General features: G+C 37.6%; 1 protein-coding gene across 3 annotated transcripts in view; it reads right to left on the reverse strand.

Annotated features, from left to right (window-relative positions):
* The window catches only part of SEC23A (SEC23 homolog A, COPII coat complex component), an 80,899-nt gene that overhangs the window by 50,606 nt on the left and 7,871 nt on the right, over positions 1–22,422 (reverse strand). For 2 of the 3 annotated variants that reach the window (XM_005222100.5, XM_024981874.2), the window contains 7 exons: positions 14,681–14,763; positions 10,106–10,347; positions 8,673–8,730; positions 8,367–8,453; positions 7,222–7,458; positions 5,949–6,028; positions 4,583–4,727 (listed from right to left, as the gene is read on the reverse strand). In XM_005222100.5, coding sequence (XP_005222157.1) covers positions 4,583–4,727; positions 5,949–6,028; positions 7,222–7,458; positions 8,367–8,453; positions 8,673–8,730; positions 10,106–10,326 — 828 coding nt within the window. In that variant the 5' untranslated portion in view covers positions 10,327–10,347; positions 14,681–14,763. Of the gene's footprint in view, positions 1–4,582; positions 4,728–5,948; positions 6,029–7,221; positions 7,459–8,366; positions 8,454–8,672; positions 8,731–10,105; positions 10,348–14,129; positions 14,270–14,680; positions 14,764–22,422 lie in introns of those variants that run through there. The other variant, NM_001435085.1, reaches the window with a different exon arrangement.

Genomic DNA, 22,422 nt, shown 5'->3' on the forward strand with positions numbered 1-22,422 from the left:
AATATATAGCTATAGAGAGAAAGGGAAACATACACACTTATCTTCTTCTTATACATATCTGCTTCTTAGCTCTATTCACTAGGACATAAAAGCAATGACATTCTAGTAACAGTGAGCACATGAACCATCAGTTCAGTCACTCAGTTGTGTCCATCTCTTTGCGACCCCATGGGCTGCAGTATGCCAGATTCCCTGTCCATCACCAACTCCTGGAGCTTGCTCAAACATGTCCATCAAGTCAGTGATGCCATCCAACCATCCATCCTCTGTCTCCTGCCTTCAATTTTTCCCAGCATCAGGGTCTTTTCCAATGAGTCACTTCTTCACATCAGGTGGCCAAAGTATGGGAGCTTCAGCTTCAGCATCAGTCCTTCCAATGAATATTCAGGACTGATTTCCTTTATGATGGACTGGCTGGATCTTCTTGTAGTCCAAGGGACTCTCAAGAATCTTCTCCAACACCACAGTTCAAAAGCATCAGTTCTTTGGCACTCAGCTTTCTTTTTAGTCCAACTCTCACATCCATACATGACTACTGGAAAAACCATAGCTTTGACTAGATGGACCTTTGTTGGCAAAGTAATGTCTCTGGTTTTTACTGTGCTGTCTAGGCTGGGCATAGCTTTTCTTCCAAGGAGCAAGCGTATTTTAATTTCATGGCTGCAGTCACCATCTGCAGTGATCTTGGAGCCCCCAAAAATAAAGTCTGTTTCCATTGTTTCCCCATCTATTTGCCATGAAGTGATGGGACTAGATGCCATGATCTTAGTTTTCTGAATATTGAGTTCTAAGCCTACTTTTTCACTCTCCTCTTTCACTTTTATCAAGAAGCTCTTCAGTTCCTCTTCACTTTCTGCTATAAGGGTGATGTCATCTGCATATCTGAGGTTATTGATATTTCTCCTGGCAATCTTGATTCCAGCTTGTCCTTCATCCAGCCTAGCATTTCGCATGTTGTACTGCATATAAGTTAAATAAAAGCAGGGTGACAATATACAGCCTTGATGCACTCCTTTCCCAATTTGGAAGCAGTTTGCTGTTCTACGTCTGGTTCTAACTGTTGCTTCTTGACTTTCATGCAGATTTCTCAGGAGGCAGGTAAGGTGGTCTGGTATTCTCATCTCTTTAAGAATTTTCCACAATTTGTTGTTATTCACACAGTCAAAGGCTTTGGAATAGTCAATAAAGCAGAAGTAGAAGCATGGTCATGTTCCAAAAGAAACAGAGCTAAAAGAAACCAGGGCTCTAAATGGCCAACTTCAGGTCAAGGGCAGGGACCATGTAAGATGAGCATCTTACTATACTAGAAAGCAAGTTAATGTTCAAACAGTGATGAGGACATATAATAAGGACCCAGGAGCCAGCTTGAAAGGGCTCCCATTGCAAAATCTGGACAATTTGAGTTTCAAAACAAAAATAATGACAGTAAAGGAATATAATCCATTGGATGAAATAAGAATTCACATTGATTCACATAAATGAAGAACAGAACACTCAAGTAGAAAGTCAATAAATGTAGAAGAAATGATGGAATTAGAAAGTCACTATTTAGCCCCCCTCAATAATAATCGATCAAGCAAGAATCAAGAATGGACGCTAAAACTACTGGGTAAAAGTTTGATGAGTAAACAAGGAATCTCCCCATTCAGTTCAGTTCAGTCGGTCAGTCATGTCCGACTCTTTGCAACCCCATGAATTGCAGCATGCCAGGCCTCCCTGTCCATCACCAACTCCCGGAGTTCACTCAGATTCATGTCCATTGAGTCAGTGATGCCATCCAGCCATCTCATCCTCTGTCATCCCCTTCTCCTCCTGCGCCTCAATCCCTCCCAGCATCAGAGTCTTTTTCAATGAGTCAACCCTTCACATGAGGTGGCCAAAGTACTGGAGTTTCAGCTTCAACATCATTCCTTCCAAAGAAAGCCCAGGGCTGATCTCCTTCAGAATGGACTGGCTGGATCTCCTTGCAGTCCAAGGGACTCTCGAGAGTCTTCTCCAACACCACAGTTCAAAAGCATCAATTCTTTGGCGCTTAGCCTTCTTCACAGTCCAACTCTCACATCCATACATGACCACAGGAAAAACCATAGCCTTGACTAGACGGACCTTTGTTGGCAAAGTAATGTCTCTGCTTTTGAATATGCTATCTAGGTTGGTCATACTTTCCTTTCAAGGAGTAAGCGTCTTTTAATTTCATGGCTGCAGTCACCATCTACAGTGATTTTGGAGCCCAAAAAAATAAAGTCTGACACTGCTTCCACTGTTTCCCCATCTATTTCCCATGAAGTGATGGGACTAGATACTTACAATGGGAAAAATATAACGTTACAGTGAAGAAACCTGGTTGAAACCACTTCGACCAAGTGATCAAAGCTAAGTAAACCAGCAGTAATAAAATAAGTTAACGTCACATCATGGACTTCCTGAGATGCTGCACTAAGCAGATCACAAATCAGTATTTGCATTTTTTTTTCGCAATATTCCTGCCAAAAGTGCAAAAGCTCAATCTACTCATGAGAAAAAATCAGATAAACCCAAATTGAAAGTCATTCTACAGAATAACTAGCCTACACTAACACAAAATTATAAAGCCATTGTCCTACAATTAAAAATTTCAAAATTAAAATTAAAAAAATAACTAGACTGTACTCTTAAAAAATATTAATGTCACAAAACACAAAGAAAAACTAAGGAACTATTAGAATAAAGGACACTAAAGAGACACAACAACTGAATACAATACAGAATTAGGATAACTGGTGAAATCTGAATAAAGCTTAAAGATTTGGAAAATAGTGTTCTATCAATGTTAATCTCGTAACTGTTGAATGAGCTGCATTACAAAAGGAATGTTCTTGTGTAATTAAGAAATACACACTAAAGTATTTAGAAGTAAACGGATATGGTTATAACTGACTTTCAAATGGTTTCACTATCTATATAGAGAGAGAAGGACAAATCAAATGCAATAAATGTTAACATTTGAGGAATCTGGTTAAAAGATATAAAGGAATTCTTTGAACGATTTTCGTGACTTTTCCTATGTTTGGAATTATGTCAAACTAGAAAGTTAAAAGAAAAACAAAACTGAAAGTAACAGACTGTAACTCGTATAAAACAGGAGACCATCAACCCACAGTGATATTAATAAATAAATGAGTAAATTGAAAGTTTGATGAGGAATGGGATATTTTCATGGTTTTAAAGATCCTCACCATCTAACGTTTATTAATCATAAAGGGAAGAGAAATGAGAGTAATTTTACAGTGGAGACTTCTGCCAGACACATTTTAATGAATGATCAAAGTGATCATCATCAATAATGGGACAAATGAAAATCATGTGTCACCTGATAGACTATAAAAAGAACAGAGCATTACTTCTGTGATCTTCCTGCCAATGATGCAAGACCTCAATCTAATTGTGAGGCTACCATCAAGACAAACCTAATTTGAGAGACATTCTATATACTGGCCTGAATTTTTCAACATGCCAAGGTCATGAAAGCAAAGGAAGGCTGAGGAAATGTACTCGGGTGAAGGAGACTAAACAGACATAATCACTACATGTGCGTGCATGCATGCTGAGTTGCTTCAGTCGTGTCCAACTCTTTATGACCCCATGGACTGTAGCCCACCAGGCTCCTCTATCCATGGGATTCTCCAGGCAAGAACACTGGAGAAGGTTGCCATGCCCTTCTCCAGGGGATCTGCCCGACCCAGGGATCAAACCTGCATCTCTTATGTCTTGCGCATTGGCAAGCAGGTTCGTTACCACTAGCGTCACCTGTGAAGCCCAATCACTACATGCCTCTGAATTAAACCTTTTAAGCAAAAAAAATTATTGAGATAATCAGTGAAACTCGAATGAGTTCTGAGAATTAGATGGCAGTAATATATCTGTGTTATGTATTGTATAATTCAATGGATATGAATTTAAGCAAACTCTTGGAGACAGTGAAGGACAGGGAAGCCTGGTGTGCTGCAGTCCATGGGGTCGCAAAGAGTCAGATGGAACTTACAAATGAACAACAACAACACAACAATACATCAGTGTCATGTATTGTATAAAACATCAGTGTATATATATATATACTGATATATATATATCACATATTTTAAAACCTGATTTTAAAAGTTGTATTGTGGTTATATAGGAGAATATCTTAGTTTATAGAAAATATAGCTAAAGTATTCAAGGAGTTAGGAACATCACTTAATCACAAATAGTTCAGAGAAAAAAGTCCTTTGAAACTTTTCTAGTAACATTTCAAACTTTAAAAAAAAAACTTTTTTTTACAAAAACTCTTCTAATTATTAATATAAAGCTAAGATACGTCAAGTTTAAAATTTTCAAATTGTATTTCATAAAATTCTCCTTATCCTGCCACTCTTAATATTTGGGTAAACATCATTCCAGAAGCTTCTCTACACACAAAAGGATACACCACAGATCAAACTTTAAATAAAATCATGTATGTCCTATCCTGTAACCTGATTTTTCCACCCAGCATCATCTTGTGCACACCAGTCCATACATACATGTACGTATTTACATTCCAAAATTAAGTTACTGTCACTACCTCAAGGAGTCCTACAGCTATGGAAAGTGCCACCCCAGAGGAACGCAAAGGTCTCTTTCCCTGTGGTACAGGCCAGGGGTCTCGCTGAAGCTCTCCCAGAAGGTCTGTGAGATTCATGTCTATCTTCTGTACTGGCTGTAAGAATCTACAAAACAGAACAAAATAAAAAGCCATTGATAAATGTTTGTGGGTGAAGGTTTAAGAAACAAATTGTCCACTTTCTTAAAAACAGAAAAAGAAGCTGAATACAAGGCAGACCAAATGGTTCGCAAACTTTTGTGTATATCAGAATCGGTGAGAGGGTTTGTACTGACACAGATTGCTGGTTCCAGGGTTTTGTTTCAGTAGGTCTGGGGTGGTGACCAAGAATTCGCATTTCAAATAAGTTCCCAAGTGATGCTGTCTACTGCTGAGGAACTCAGTGAGTACAATTACTGTAAAGAGAACACTCAAACCAAGTATTACTTTGGGACTGCATCTTCCATTTACCAATCTAGTAAGTTTTAGAGTTACTGAATTAATTATGAGAAGATACATCAACTCGATTTTACTAATACCATCTCTGATTAGTAAGTTTAGCAGAAAAAGCTACCCACAAAACTAAGAAGGCAAAATTAAAAGCTTATGGGGACCTATTTTTGCTTGGCTGCCCTCAAGCACAAAAATAAAATTTTTTGAACTTAAAAACAGAAAATCAGGAATATATCAAAACTATATTCCAGGGGCCTTCCTGGTGTCTCAGTGGTAAAGAATCTGCCTGCCGATGCAGGAGACACAGGTTTGATTTCGAATCCAGGAAGATCCCACATGCTGTACAGCAACTAAACCCCTATGCCACAACTACTGAGCCTGTGCCCTGGAGCCTGCGAGTCTCAACTACTGTGAGTCTCAACTACTGAGCCCGTGTTCCGCAACTTCTGAGCCCGTACACTCTAGGGCCTGTGCTCGGCAATGGGAGAGGCCACTACAGTGAGAAGCCCTTGCACCGAAACTGAAGAGGAACCCCCGCTCACAGCAACTAGAGAAAAGTCCGTGCGACAACAAAGACCCAGTACCATTCAAACAAATAAATAAATAAAATGCCCCACATAAAGTTAAAAAAAAAAACAACTATACTCCAATATTTAAAAAAAAATTTTAAAGACTATATCAAAACTGAAGTAACTCCTTACATTGTCATGATGAAAAACCAACCATTTCAGCAATGTGATGTTACCACAACTCTTTAAAAAGTATACTAATTCAGTATTTATATTCCTAAAAATATTTAACGGTATTGGATCACTGAAGGCCTGTGTTCAAGTTAAGGGTGAAGACAGATGTATCAACTGTAAAACTGTGAAGTTCTTTTTGACATATTTATTACCTATTGGAAGGAGGTGGCTGCTGTACCTGAGGACCACGTGTTGCTTGAGTAACTGGTACTTTAGAGAGCCCCAGCATTTCCTGTAAAGAGATTATTTCTGTGATGTCTGTTTAATTACTCCTACAAAGATGTATTAACTATTTATGGCATGGAAGGTGCTTCCATAGACATTAGAAACACAAAAATAAAGAACACAAAATCTCTTCCCTTGAAAGCAAAACTTCCAGTTGGGAAGACTATGAGGTCAACAGTGATATAATGAAATAGACATCATAAGAGAGCAAAGTACAAAGTGCTATGTGAGCAAAGTAGGGGGAAACTAGCCTAGAATACTTCACTTCTAATTAATAGTCAAAACAGATTACTGTGTAACTTGGATGTCTGTATTCTTAGCTTGTATTCATCAGCAGCTATATAGTTCAAGTATCTGTTATGGGCCAGGAATGTAATGGTGAAAAATATAAATAGTCCCTGACTGTATGAAAATTTAAATCTGGTGAAACCAACAAAAGTTGAAGCATTAGCTAAATAAGTGTAATAATAAATATGAGGGAGAGATAATACGCAATTGTATAAAGGGGGGTTATACAAGGGGGGTTATTATTATAAAGTAATAAACATCTTGCATGCCTATGCTTCTTAATTCTCTGACTTATATGAACATTCTCTGCCCTGTCAACTATCTTCCAATCGATGAACATATTTAAAGTAACATGAATATCTCTCATCATCTATCAAAATATCTAGACAGAAAAAGATTTTGAAAAATATACCAAGATAATCCTAGTATGTTGCACATAACTCCCTGCCTTGGAAGACAAGGCTTTAATTTGCTTCAAAGACAAAAATATCCCAGTGTATGAAAAAATATATATATTCACAGTTCACCTATTAACTCTCAAGCCTTAAAATATCTCCCCTTGCCAAACACCAAGTGTTTAGTTCCTAAGTGACATGCAAGGAAACAAAAGTGGTTGCCTTCTCTCAGTCTTCAGCATGACTCTTCTACAAGCCTTCAAATCTTTAGTAAAACAGCTTCAGTTTCACTCTAAGTTTTACAGATACTTCAAAAGTAAAGGGTCTTCAATCTCTATGATTACAGTGTAAGGCAAACGAAAGAAAGCTGAGGCCATCACTAAATTTAAAGGCTTTGTTATAATACAACTATATTAGTCATTCATAATATTTTCTGGAAACATATATCTAGAAGGCATTTTTAGACACACATAGAGTGATGTGCAGAGACAGGCAAACTACCATTCTTGTTGCTTACCTGCAGTTGTTTGGCAGACAGATCTTTTGTTCCTCTGAAGACATAGCTTTTTGAAATGCCCTCACATCCAAGTTCATGAACCTGCACCATTCTCCCAAAAGTAATTAAGCCAACCAAAGCTGTAGGTGGTAAAAGGCTTAGTGACATCTGCATAGATTCTTTCAGGGCTTGTAAATCTTCATCTTCCATGCAAGTATCAACCACATAGAGGAATATCAAAGGCATCTGAGGACCACGCTTTTAAAAAAGATTGTGATTAAAAAAAATGTTGTTTTAAAAGTTTAACACTTCAGCTCAATACATAGGATAATCAATAGAGGACTAATTAAATAATTTATTATATGTTTAACAATGGAATTCTAAAAAAGCCATTTTACAAATGAAACATTATATATCTAATACATCATCAAGTGAAAAATTAAGTTTATGAACATTAGTTATGTTACAAGAAGGGGAGTTTCACTTTCAATTTTACTTAACTGCATGAAGTTTCATTTCTTACAACAAGCACTTTTTTTAAAACAAGAACACAGTAACTTTAAAGCTTAACAGCAAAATTAGGTGATTTTTATAAAATAATCATCTAATCTGAATTGCATTGTAAGGGAACTAGAAACTAGTCCGAATGGACAAATCAGTGACAGACTCAAGTGAGTCATATTCTGCTATCTCTACAACATTCATAAAAGACATTACCTTAATACTTAATATTAAAATAAATTATATAAAGCTGTTCAGAAAGGGAAGAAAAATTATTTTCCTAACAAGAACCAATTCAAGAGTAATTTCATTATTAGACTTTGGGATATATCATTAGGCTCCAGTTTCATATTGACCAAGTATCTGTAACTAACCTTCCAACTACAAAGCAAAATTGATACTTTACTATTTATTAACCTACTTGATATAGCAAATCAAACCTCCCCACCCAAAATCCTGGCCACCTTTCAAATAACTATAATAGAAATTACCTTGCTCAAACTGACCTTGACAGTTCTTACCTTTGAAATGCTCAATCAATTCAATGTGAGAATGAAGAATGATGCCTTTTAAGTCAGCTCAATTGAATAATTATTTTGGTATAAAGTATTGCTATATTACTGGATATTTTAAACTTCCTTAAAAAGTTACTTTTATGTTCTTACCAGAACTACATATTCAATGCTAGAAAACTGAGGTAAAAGTTCAGCAGGCTGATTCAGTTCAGATATACCAGCGTAAGTCGGTGGAAACTATAGGCAGAAAAAAGCAAAATATTTTAACAAATTATTACCAAGTAATGAACTTTTAAACTGAAACAAATTATTTCCTGATCACTTAATTACTTAAAAATAGATACTTTAATCACTTATTTATTTAATCCTATAAAAAAGTAATCTTTATTTTCAAATATGTATTTTCCTACAGTATTAGTATTACAGCATTAACATCTACATTGGGGGCTTTCTTACCTGATTCCTCTGATAACAAAAGTTGCAAGCCCAGAGTTTTGCTCGATAATCCACTTGACTGTTTTAAGAAAAGATACAATAGCTCATGATTTAGCTAAACTGTGCAGTAATTCCAATTTCAATAAAATTAACTATTTTCTGAAAATGAATTAATTCAAATTGACAGTGAAAGCAATCTTTAAAAGCCATTTATTTTTAGGTGTTGCCAATATTTAATTCATACTTTTAACACATACAAGCTCACCAAAATGAATATATTGTAACTTTTAATGTATAGCAAATACCAATGATAAATTAAGATAATCTTATTTTTTTTCTCCAAGTGACTCAGTAACTTCTAAACTCAGCTCTAGAAAACACATATTCAATAAAAATATATATAGTTACTGAATGCCATTATTCTAGGTACTGATGATAAGTAAATGAGATCAAAGGTCTTATTTTCATAAAGCTTATATTCTAGAAGTGAAAGACAATAAACAATAAATGCATAAATGCAGAAGATACTTTTAGAAAGTGATAATAAAAACTAAAGATAACAAAGCAAGACATGAGAATGTATTTGGGAGGGCAACTTTAAAGGAAAGCCTTCATTAATAAACAACTAAAATGTAACTGAAATGAAAAGAAACCAGTTACAGGAAAATCTGGGGGCAAAGCAATCCAGGCAGCACGTATAGCTATTGCACAAAGTCTGTGGCAGAAATAAGTTAAGTATAGAATAGAAAGAAGATAAGGTGTAATGTAGGTGAAAATGAAGAAAATGGATGATACAGATGAAGGCAGAAATATACACAGGCTACATTATATAGAGCTTTACAGGTCTTGATAAGGGGTTTGGATTTTTCATTATAAGTGTAAATTCTCCACTCTTCTGGGTGGAGAAGAGATTACTGAAAGGCAAGAATGGAAACAGGAAGATCAGTTAGGAAGATATTGAAACCACCCAAGAAAAGATTACCATCTTTTGAAGCACCACGTATTAGCAGAGAATGAGAGTAAGAGACAGGATGAGTACTGTTCTTAAGACAGAATGCACCAGATTTGCCAGTGGATTGAGTGGAAAGAGAGGGAGAGTGGAAAGAGGAATAAAAGGTGATTCTTCAGATTCTGGCTTATATAACAAGAAGTCATAACATTTTCGAAACACCATACTACCCAATTATGACTTTACAAATGACACAAAATGAGGTGACAGCCAGCATCAGTATCTAGAGAATACTGATAGAATCTAACAGTTTACATACTGACAATTTTGTATTTGGTTTCTTTGTAACTCACTACAGCTAGTATGAGTCTAAAATTTTATAGCTCTTTGGTTCTACTTTAATTTGAAAAAATATAAACAAAAACATTTTATATAAATGAACAAGTAAGAAACTACATTTTTAAATCATAAGGACACTTTAGTGTTTTCCATATGCTTTAATTACCATAAAGGATTCAAAACTGCACGGCAAGTGGTCCTACTACAGAGAACAGGTTCATATTGAATGGGTGGCAGATCTGGTCTCTCCTTCAGTGGTGTAAATAAGGCTGCTACTGGAACGACCATTCTTGTGGCTTCCAATCGACTCGACGGCCAAACATTCCAACTAAATCGGACTCCATCTCGTTCTTCATTTTGTTGGATGAATTCCAAATAGGTTGTCATTGTAGAGCTTGATTCTTATTTCTGTAACAAAATTAAAAGATATTTTTAAATCCTATTAAGAAAATTCAAAATAAGTATGGTTTTCCCAATTCCACTGATACTCATCCATTAGAAATCATAAACGAAAGAAAATACTTATCTTAGAAAAAAATTAGCAAGTGAACAATGACCTCAATTATAACAAAATAATGAATGGCTCTACAGAACCCAAAGCTCATTAGGCCCCCAAAGAGGTATTTTATCCTTTTTTTCATTCACTCTTGAAAAAAACTACAGAAAAAATAATAAATGATAAAATTGATGTCCCATTGATTTAAGTCAAAAATGGGGAAAATCCAGGTCTTAAGTTTTCTGTATCAACCTTATCAGTTACATCATTCTAATAAACAGATTGTCAAAAACATTAAATTCTAAAACTCACATGCTTTTCTACCCAGAACGAAGTAAGCTTCCATTAAACTTGTTAAATATAATGCTTAAGAGTACACAACAAAAAGATTTTTCTAAAATGAGGTACTTCTATTTTAGACAGGCAATTTTTTATTATACTAATACAGGACATTTGAGGAACAAGAAATAAACACATGATAAGTGTGTTCCATGTGATGTATATATCACTTACTTCTTTTGCAGAAACAATTCAGAATACTTCTAACATTCCAACATATGAGAGCATTTTAAACTCTAATTTGAGATATATAATTTCAAAATAATCATTTAAACTCACTACCAGAAGAGGGAGATGCCATTTTGGTTAGGGCCCGGTATCAAAAGACATCTTCACCTTGTTATTCTTTAACTGCTTGACTAGGATGCCAGCTCTCCTACCTAGGCAACAGGTCTGTCTCATGCTCTCAAACTGCAGCAGTGGTTAGTGATGGAGGGAAATTATAAAATTTAAAGGTCTAAGAAGATAGAATCTCAAGTACTATCTGGCTGGCTAAAAGATTTGTGGGAGGGATGAATGGCATCAAGAATTGGAGAATTATGAAGGTAGGGTACCAACAGAGCCAGCATGGATGCTGAAGTTGCTAAGAATAATGATGGGATGAGGAACTGATTCTAAAATATAAGTGAGGGAAGAAAAGGTATTATTAGATATAATAGTTTTCATAAAAATGCTCAAATATATTTTGATAATACAAATTACAGAAACTGATGCTTAACAAACCTAAGTATCTTAAATAGCTAAGAACTTTCCCTTCTTTAAAGAAATAAGAATGTTATTAGTCAATTATATCCTAATTGAAAATATAATAAGAAAATAGAAATTAGACACTGTATTTCCTCCTATCAGAATTTCAGAGACAACTAGGGAATTTTATACTAAGCAAAAGCAATCATGGATTTTTCAAAGATTGACAAAGGGTACAGAGAAATCCTAAAATAACTAGATTTGTTTAGAAAAGATTATTTTAAAGCTAAATATAGGAGATGGCTTTGAGAAAAAAAGAAGCATTCAAGAAAAAAATGGCTGTTGAAAGATAATGATAAAACAAAGGTCAAGGATAATCAGAGGGGAGTTAAAAGATGCCAACATTAGTTTTAGCATAGGAAACAGTAAGAGTTTTCCAGCTCTATACGTGAAGCCAGATTTCCTTCATACAGTTCAACCAGACAACATATCAAAACAGCAAGTAGATTCGAAAATCCACCTGTCTTCTATTAAGCCTGGCTCAGCTGGTAAAGAATCCTCCTGCAAAGCAGGAGACCTGGGTTCAATCCCTGGGTTGGGAAGATCCCCTGGAGAAGGGAAAGGCTACCCACTTCAGTGTTCTGGCCTGAAGAATTCCATGTACTGTATAGTCCATGCAGTTGCAAAGAGTAGGACGTACTAAGGGACTTTTTTTTTTTCTTTTCTTTTGTTCTGGATCCTCAATAATGTTTAAGATTATAAAGAGGTCCTGAGAATCACTTCCTTAGGACTCTAGGGCTTAATTTAAAAGCATGGAAGCTGGTAGAGCAGGCTCTATGAAACTTAACGTGAAGACATCTACACACAGCCATTGGCCAGGTTTAAGTTTCTACAAGAGGTAACAAGCCTGGATTGTAACTCGACATCCTTACTTTTTACTGAGACATACTGAGTATCACCTGATTGATATTTAAGTACAATTCCCCTCCTCTTCCTCACTGTTTGTCTCCTCAATCGCTCTGCTCTAAGATCATATTTGTCCTCTAAATCACATCTATTTATTTCTTACATTATCACTTTTCAACAGCAGTCTGAAAAAGTCCCACGTTTTTCTTCTTAATTGGTCCGATTACAGAGACATGCAAAACACCTCCCCAAATTCCCTCACCTTTCCAAGGGAGAAATTAATCTTAAAATCACTCACTCTAGAACCAATCCTGCCAGGCTTGGTCCCATATTCAACAACTGCATATCTGAAATAAAGTCCTTTTGCAAACCAGCTCTTTATGAAATGGCATTATTTGATAAGCATTCTCTCCCCTAGTACTGTCTGTATAAAAGCATAAAACTAAAAAATTTTGATTCAAACACTAAACTAGGATGCAGACAATATACTAGTCATTACATTTTATTAAGTGGTACAAAACATAAAAGACCATTCTAAAGAAACGTCTCCTGTACAGCACAACTTATAATCATTGGGAATGTACTTTCTTATGGTATAACTAAAGTAAAGAAACATTAAGTCACTTTAACCTAGCACATCAGATATATGCCCATTAGCCATTTTATAGGTAGATAAGTGAGAAACATTGTAAATTGCAAGTAAAATTTGAGTTCCTTCCAATCAGATATATCTGTTAATAGACAATTAAATGTGGCTTTCCCACTTTTCTGTCCTAAAATCCTCAAAGTAGTGTCTTCAACTACTTCCCACGACTAGATTTACTATACTGTACAAATAGCTTAACCTCTCTGATCCTCAAATTCTCATCAGTAAAATGAGGGGTTTTGGTTGGAAAACTACAAGGCCCCTTCCAAATCTAAAATTCTGAGCCAATTAAAAATGACTGAACTTCCAAAATGATGTCAGTTAAGACTACTGGAGAAGGCAGAAAAGGAAGACTTAACATACATCTATAATTAAATCTAAAACTTCTTTTAACCAAGTTCACTTGGCTAGTTATCCACTCCTTTGAACGGTGGACCTTGAGGAAGCTCCCGGATTCAACATACTCACTCCAGTGATTACAAGCAGATTTACTATGACTTTTCCCTTCCCACCAAAACGGGAAAACATTTAGGGCCGAATGGAAGTACGGAAGATGGGTCCAATCTTAAAACTCAAGTCTATTTGTAATCAAGGCCCAAGGTGTGAGCTCTACCTGCACTTTTCTCCTTATCCCCTTTAACTCCCAAGGCCAAACTACGAGTGACGAAGTCACGTCGGGCCAAAGTCTAGGGCTCTTCGGATGAGACAAGGAATGAACCAAGAAGCCAAAGTACCCAGAAGCGGCGATGGGGTGGGGTGGGGTGCGGTGGGGAAGGCAGATCGGCCATGAACGGAGGGTGGGGTGCTGCGAGAGATGCCCTAACTGCTGTTTTTCACTCGACTCTATCTTTCAATCCTGATCCGGGGTAGGTGGGTGAGGGAGCCGGGTTCCCAGGCCCTGATAGAACTAAGCAGAGGGGGTGGGTGAGAAGGTCACAAGTTCAGGGCTCAAGGCAGCCCCCGCCGGGCCGGGTCGCAGCCCCTGCGCACCCCCATCTGGCCTGGGGCACCCAGAAGGCAGAGTGGGCACCACCCTCGAGACCCCGGCCCGCGGACCCGCCGCCGACCTTCCCCCGCTTCCCAGTGAGCGCTCGCGGCCCCGAAATCGATCCTTACCACAGTGCCACCACGTACGAGATCTGCGCCTGTTGCAGCCTCTACCTTACAAATCCGTCCCCTCCGCCGAGCGGCAGCGGCCGTGGCACCGCAATCAGGGACCGCGCAGCCCCGCCCCCGGCCTGCGCACAGAACACCGCTGGACCAACATGGCTGGTGCCGCCTCTGCCACGTCAAAGGGAGGGGGAGGGGCGGGGCGGGAGCTGGGGGGCGGGGGCGGGGCCATGCTGGGGCGGGGGCGGGGCCATTCTGGGGGCGGGGCGACCGAGCCGCCGAACCGCAGGGGAGCGAGCGGGACCCCGGCGGAGCCCGGAGGTTGGAGAAGGGGAGGAGAGAGGGGAGGGGGGAAAGGCGGAGACGGAGCTGGAGGGGCGGGGCGACAGTGACAAACCCACCACGACTACCCCGGAGAGGCGCGGAAACCCGGTGGAACTAAAACGCGAGGGTGGGGCTGCGTCGTGGCGATGCGGTCTCCTCTCCCAGGAGTCACGGCGGATCCCACTCCCCGTGGGCCTCCACGATGTACGACCTTCTGTCGCCAGACTCCTCACCTCGTTGAGAGAAACGGAGGTGTTCCCGAGGACATCCTCTCCTCTAGGGCCCTGGTTGATTCCAAGAACAAGCCGCATCTCCCCTGAAAAAGCAAAGTGAGAAGTTCATTCTTTCACTTAGTGCAACAAACATTTACTGAACGTTCGTCTGCTTTGTGCTAGGCACAGTAGCGATGCTGTGATACCGCGTAGGCAAAAAAGGCCAAATATTCGGTCTGGAAGAACTTACATACTATTTATACACTATTGATGTATTCCCAGTTTACCTCCCCTCCTACACTGCCTCTGCCACCTCTCCCCGCTAAACACATACAAACACACACACACACACCCTCTACAATCTTTGGTTGATTCATCTTGATGTGTTTTCTGCTTCTCTTTTCAAGAAAAGAATTGAGCAAAATGGGGAAGACAGAAACTGGCTGGAAAGACACTGAAGCTTGATGGTCCGAGGCAATCCCACCCTTCAGTGAGGAGTTTGTTGACTAAAAAAATAATATAGTCACAACCTTAAAGAAGAGAGGTATTTTATTTGGTGGAAATGTTAAGGACTTTGAGCCCAGAAGCAGCATCTCACTAGACCTGAGAAATCTGCTCCAAGGAGGCAAGAGGGGGAGTCATGCTATATACAAGTTTACAACAAAGTGAGGCAGGCAGTCTGACCATCAAAGATTATTGTGAGGTAAGAGAAAACAACATTCAGAAAACTAAGATCATGGCATCTGGTCCTATCACTTCATGGCAAATAGATGGGGAAACAGTGGAAACACTGGCTGACTTTATTTTGGGGGGCTCCAAAATCACTGCAGATGGTGACTGCGGCCATGAAATTAAAAGACGCTTACTCCTTGGAAGGAAAGTTATGACCAACCTAGACAGCTTATCAAAAAGCAGAGATGTTACTTTGCCAGCAAAGGTCCTTCTAGTCAAGGCTATGGTTTTTCCAGTAGTCATATATGGATGTGAGAGTTGAACTATAAAGAAAGCTAAGTGTCGAAGAATTGATGCTTTTGAACTGTGGTTTTGGAGAAGACTCTTGAGAGTCCCTTGGACTGCAAGGAGATCCAACCGTCCATCCTAAAGGAAATCAGTCCTGAACATCCATTGGAAGTACTAAAGCTGAAGCTGAAACTCCCATACTTTGGCCACCTCATGTGAAGAACTGACTCATTGGAAAAGACCCTGATGCTGGGAAAGATTGAAGGCAGGAGAAGGGGATGACAGAGGATGCAATGGTTGGATCGCATAACCAACTGAATGGACATGAGTTTGAGTAAACTCCAGGAGTTAGTGATGGACAGGGAGGCCTGACATGCTACAGTCCAAGGGGTCGCAGAGTCAGACACGACTGAGCGACTGAACTGAACTGAACTGAAGGGAAATCAGATATCAAGTTAAGGAATTTAGCATTCTACGTATGGGAAGATGCAAGTCTCTGGGCTCACTGACTTCATTCCTTTCGTATGGACCTCAACTCTCTGGGGCCAAATCCTGTTTTATGATTGTTTACATCCTTAATTCCTTGTTCACCTTAAGGAGTGGCAAATGTGGCAGATGGCTGCTTCCCCTAGCTTCTCAGCAATCCTGGGGGTGGAGGGTAGGGAGGGGGGCATGGCAGCATCTGGTGGACAGAAGGCATTGTGTTCCAAAATTGCTGATGTCTGTGACATTTCTTATTTATTGATATGGCAGGAGTTACTTCACGTAACAGATTGTTCATGAAATTATTTCCAAAAAGGACAATACCTAAATTCTTGCCAAGCTTAGCCCTATAAGCATTTTACTGCACAGAGAAAATGATTAATTTTTTTGTTCTTCAAAGCTTATATTCACAAGAAAGAAGATACATAGCAAATATATATTTTACTTTCTCTAAGCTTGTTTTGTAAGATAAAAGAGGGTGACTTTGGTTGTCAAATTTTAAACACTCCTGAAGAGGAAATGGGAATCAAAATTCTGTACAGACCTGCAAACAAAGTGGGGTCAGTGTGCCACCTTAACAAGGATTCTTGACTGAAAGTACAGCAAGTAAATAGCTGTAGACGATGATATAAAGGTGGAATATGGACATTCACAGAAAAAAACAAGATCTAAGAATGAGTAGGGTAAATAGAGACAGATGAGAGGATCCACTGGGATCCTGGAATTCCGTGAGGAATAAATCAAAGTACAGCACCTTTGGTAATTTCATTCATGTTATGGTCCCCAGAGAGGGATCTTTGCCATCCAACTCAATGAAGTCTAAGAACTCATAATGTTTATGTTTTCAACTGGACAAAAGGCTGTTGTTTCCTATTCCAATGAAATAAATGTTAGGATGGGTAACAAATTCAATTATATCTGTCTTTATGTACTTAAAGATTAATGAGTTTAAGAGTTAACCCTTCTACATATTAGGATCTATTAGACCCAACTTTAGTTTTCAAAGATTTCCTCTTCTGGGAGTACTATTTGTAAGGATTGATTTTTTTACAACTTTTATTCTTTCTTAAAGGTCTTCCAAAACACAAAAATTCATAAAAAATAGAATTAAAAAAAAGGATAAAACTTTATTCTATTTGCAGTAGTTACATGGGTCCATTGAACTCTTGTAAATCTAGGATAAATCATGGAAACTTACTGATCTTATTTTTCCTGTCTTGCAACATTCTGCTACTTCATCATCCATGGAATTATTTCATCATTAATGATTAATTGTTCCAAACTATGCTTTAAAATATACTCAAATAATAAGAAAATGGAAAATGATATAATTACCTAAGATGATAGAATAGTGAAGTAAAGCATCACTATTGCATTATCCTTCAGTTTTCTTTTTACAATGCTCCAAGTACTGTAGCTTCTTTCAAGATCTTTATACTATGTCTCTAGCTTTCATTGAATATAGTTGAGAATTCAGAAGATGAATACAGAAATAGAAATACAGAACTTTCTCTCTAATAATAAGAGCAAAATCTTAAATTAGAATCTTTAGATGACCATTTCCTAAATGAATGTTTCAAAGTCAAGAACTAATGAGTCAACAACATATTTCTAAAGACAAAAACTGTGATATCCTCATTTAGTTATTCATTCAAAAGGAATAACTTCATTCCGCAAGATTTGCAGCAAGCATCTGCATGATCTTATTTTGCTAAGAGCACATATTATGGAATTCTTTCATCTTTTATGATGTTTATATGGATAATTTACTTGATTATTTTTAAGGGGATATTTGCTAATGGCAGTTTTGTATACAAAGATGATAAGGAAACAGGTAATCTAGAAATTAAAAATTCTTTGAGTTGCTCATTTATTAAACTAAGAATACAAATGTTTTGCAACTAGGTAGCAAAGAAGATGGCTGTCCTCTATTCCACAAAATGATGAGCTTTTAAAGGTTTCAGAAAACTCTTTGTCTTGTGTTTTGATGATGCAACTGCAAAAAGAACCAGAAGTAACAATAAGCAATTCATAGTATGCAGTAGTAATGTATTTGGAATTTGCAGTCACCATGTGCCAGACGGGTGTGTTCCAGACACATTATTGCAGGCAATGAGAAGGTAGTTGCATTCAGAGCACATTGCCCATTTGCGGTATTATCTTCAAAACCAGGAAAATAGGGAATAAAAACTGAGATTTTCTATGCTTAGATACTTATTTAAATTTTCAATAAAGTTGTTTTCCATTATCCTTTTATTCTTTTTTAAATAATAGCTTTATTGAATATCCCTTTAATCTAAATATGTATTGGTTATTCATGAAATGACTTGAAGATATAAACTTAAAAAGAACAATGAGTCCAGATGGTAAATGGTGAAAACTATTTTTTCTGATATATTGAAAATTAAGTAGTTTTGATCTGAAGAAGAATAGAGACTGGGAAAGAAATTTTTTAATTGAAGTATAGTTGATTTACAATGTTGTGTTTGTTTTTGGTCTGGTATACAGCAAAGTGATTCTGATACATAGATATAGATAGATATGTGTATATATTCTTTTGACTAGATCATCTGACTTAAGAAAATACAGGTAAGATTTATAGTAGAGAATGTTTTGCCTATGTTCTCTTCTAAGAGTTTCATGGTATCGTGTCATTTAAGTCTTAAGTCATTTTGAGCTTATTTTTGCAAATGGTGTGAGAGCGTGTTCTAACTTCACTGATTTACATGCAACTGTTCAGGTTTCCCAACACCACTTGCTAAAGAGACTGTCTTTTCCCCATTGGATATTCTTGCCTCTTTTGTTGAAGATCAATTAACCATACACGTGTGGGCTAATTTCTGGGCTCTCTCTTTTCTGTCCCATTGATCCACATGTCTGTTTTACGTGTAGTATGTGTAGGACTAGCACACTGTTGGGGCTTCCCTGGGGGCTCAGTGGTATAGAATCCACCTGCCAATGCAAGAGGATACAGGTTTGATCCCTGGTCTGGGAGGATTCCCTGGAGAACTCACTGCAGTATTCTGGTCTCAAAGAGCTTAGCAACTGAACAACACAAAACAACACTGTTTTGATTACTCTAGCTTTGTAGTAATGTCTGAAGTCTGGGAGGGTTATGCCTCCAACTTCGTTCTTTCTCCTCAGGATTGCTTTGGCAATTCTGGGTCTTCTGAAGTTCCATAAAATTTTTAGGATTATTTGTTCTAGTTCTGTGAAAAATGTAATGGGCAATTTGACAGGTATTGCATTAAATCTGTAGATTGCTTTGAAGAGTATGGCCATTTTAAAGAATGGAACATTTCTTGAGCTCCTGAGAAAGGAGTCAGACAACGAATTGGAAAAAGGGAAAATCTCCCAAAACAATCTTTACTGGCTTTCTATTTAATTATAGACATCCCTAGACCAAGGCATTTTAGATCAATATGTAAACCTGAAGGATACTAGTTAAACATTTACCAACATGCAACTGATTATAACTGTTTGCTTTCAGTTACACCACCCTGTAAGTCCTAGTACAAAATGACTGTTCCCCCAAATATTTATGAATTGAGCATGAAACAAACAATTATAAAATACTGTTTTTATCATTATCATTCATATGTATTTAGATTGACTGTAAAACTATAAAATCTGACATAAATCCCCCCACAGAAAAAGTCTTTTTTAAAAGCAAATACTCCTAAGATAATTACTTCAAAATGGTATTTTTTGAAAATGTCAGAATAGCCTGGCGTACTGCAGTCTATGGGGTCACAAAAAGTAGAACACAACTGAGTGGCTGAACAACAGCGAATTAAAAAGAGGAAGAAGGAGAGGTCCCATGGTCAAATAAAGTCTGGAAATGCCAGTTATGTAAAATAGGTCTCTTAATTTGTCAAGAGTTTTAATATGTTAATATTCATTGTGAATCTTTAAGAGTGGCATTTGTGTACATTTCCCAGAGATATCTGACCTTGGACTTTTTCCAGGGACTATCTAGGGGCAAGTATTCTAAACAACCTATGACTTTGTCTTCAGTCATTAATCACTTTAATCACTAGTTAATGTGTAACAGCCAGTATTTTCCTTCCCACTTTTGAACCCACAGGTTTTTCCAAACTGGAGATTCCAGTAGTAGAGTCAAAGAATACAAATTTCTTGAAATTGCATATGGTCACCAGCAGATGGTGCCTTCACCTTTACTTTTTCTTTCTGGTTTAATCTGTTTTTTGGGTTTTGTCCTGTGGGATCTCAGTTCTCTGCCCAGGGATTGAACCCGGGTCACAACAGTAAAAGCACCAAATCCTAACCACTAGATTAGGGAATAAATGAAGCACCTGTAGTTTTTTCTAACATGGATTGTCTTCTATTTGTTCAGATGGTGACATTATAAGACACCACGCAACTATTTTTGGAGTACTCACTAGAAAAAGTAATACTAAGCATCAGCAGAGTGTCCATATATATTGCATATGTGATGCCATAGTCCATATAGTGTTATAGTCTGCACATACAACTACAACTGTTGTTTAGTTGCTAAGTCATGTCCAACTCTTTGCAACCCCATGGACTGCAGCATGCCAGGTTTCCCTGTCCTTCATTATCTCCTGGAGTTTGCTCAAACTCATGTCCATTGAGTCTATGATGCCATCCTCTATCTCCCCCTTCTCCTCCTGCCCTCAGTCTTTCCAAGCATCAGTTTCTTTTCTAGTGAGTCAGCTTTTCACATCTGGTGGCCAAAGTATTGGAGCTTTGGCTTCAGCATCAGCCCTTCCAATGAATATTCAGGGTTGATTTCCTTTAGGATTGAGTGGCTTGGTCTCCTTGCTGTCCAAGGGACTCTCAAGAGTCTTCTACAGCACCACAGTTCAAAAGCATCAATTCTCTGGCATTCAGCCTTCTTTCTGGTCCAACTCTCGCATCCATACATGACTACTGGAAAAACCATAGCTTTAACTCTACAGACCTTTATCAGCAAAGTGATTTTAAAAAATCTGAAAAATAGTCTTGGAATGTTATATTAATTTCATAAAATAGTTTTCCATTATAGTGTTATCTAGTTTTAAATCACCTTGAATGATGAATCCTTTTCAATTTCAGGAGTTTGTTTTGCCTATTCTTATTGCAGTATACACATGGTGATAAATTTTCATTCATGTTTGACCTTAATGAAAATGTAGATCTATTTTATGAGTTCCAAAAATGGGCAGAAGACCTAAATAATCAACATGACAATTTATTAGAGAAATTCAAATCAAAGCTACAATGAGGTACCACTTCACACCAGTCAGAATGGCCATCATCAAAAAGTCTACAAACAACAAATGCTGGAAAGGGTATGGAGAAAAGAGAGCCCTTCTACACTGTTGATGGGAATGTAGCCACTGTGATGTAGCCACTGTGGAAAACAACATGAAGAGTCCTCAGAAAATTAAAAATAGAGTTACCATATGATCCAGCAATCCCTCTCCTGGGCACAGATCCAGACAAAATTCTAATTGAAAAACATACATGCAGCCCTATGTTCATAGCGGCACTATTCACAATAGCCAAGACATGGAAACAACCTAAACGTCCATGGACAGATGAATGGATAAAGAAGATGTGGCACGTATATACAATGGAATACTACTCAGTGATTTTAAAAATGCCATTTGTAGCAACATGGATGCAGCTAGAGATTATGATACTAAGTGATGTAAGTCAGAAAGAGAAGGACAAATAACATAAGATACCACTTACATATGGAATCTAAAATATAACACAGATGAACCTACCTATGAAACAGAAACAGAACCATAACATAGAGAACAGACTGGTGATTATCAAGGGGGAGGGATGGAGTGGGAGGATGGGGCTAGCAAATACAGGCTTTTATGCATAGAATGAATAAACAACAAACTCCTACTGCATAGCACAGAGAATTATATTCAATATGCTATGATAAACCATAATGGAAAAGAATATTAAAAAAAGAATGCATAAATATATACATATATTTATAACCAAATCACTTTGCTGTACAGCAGCAACAAACACAGCAATGTAATTCAACTCTACTTCAATAAAAAAATTGATAAATTTGTAAAAAAAAATTATACATGAGAGTTATAGAATTCTAAACTCAAACAGATCTGAGTGATCAGTTAGTCTAATCCCTGTACATAACAAATGAATGTGAGGATAATAGAGTTTAAGTAGCATATCCAAGGTCAGGGTGTTTATGTCCATTTAAAACCTAGAGCACTTGGTATTAGTTTCATGCCTGTCATATCCTCCTTAAATGTTGGCGAGACTTGTCATTAAAATTTCTAGCTTTTGTTCAAACAGCAATTGTTTCT

This window comes from Bos taurus, chromosome 21 (genome assembly GCF_002263795.3).
Source record: "Bos taurus isolate L1 Dominette 01449 registration number 42190680 breed Hereford chromosome 21, ARS-UCD2.0, whole genome shotgun sequence".
Lineage (NCBI taxonomy): Eukaryota > Metazoa > Chordata > Mammalia > Artiodactyla > Bovidae > Bos > Bos taurus.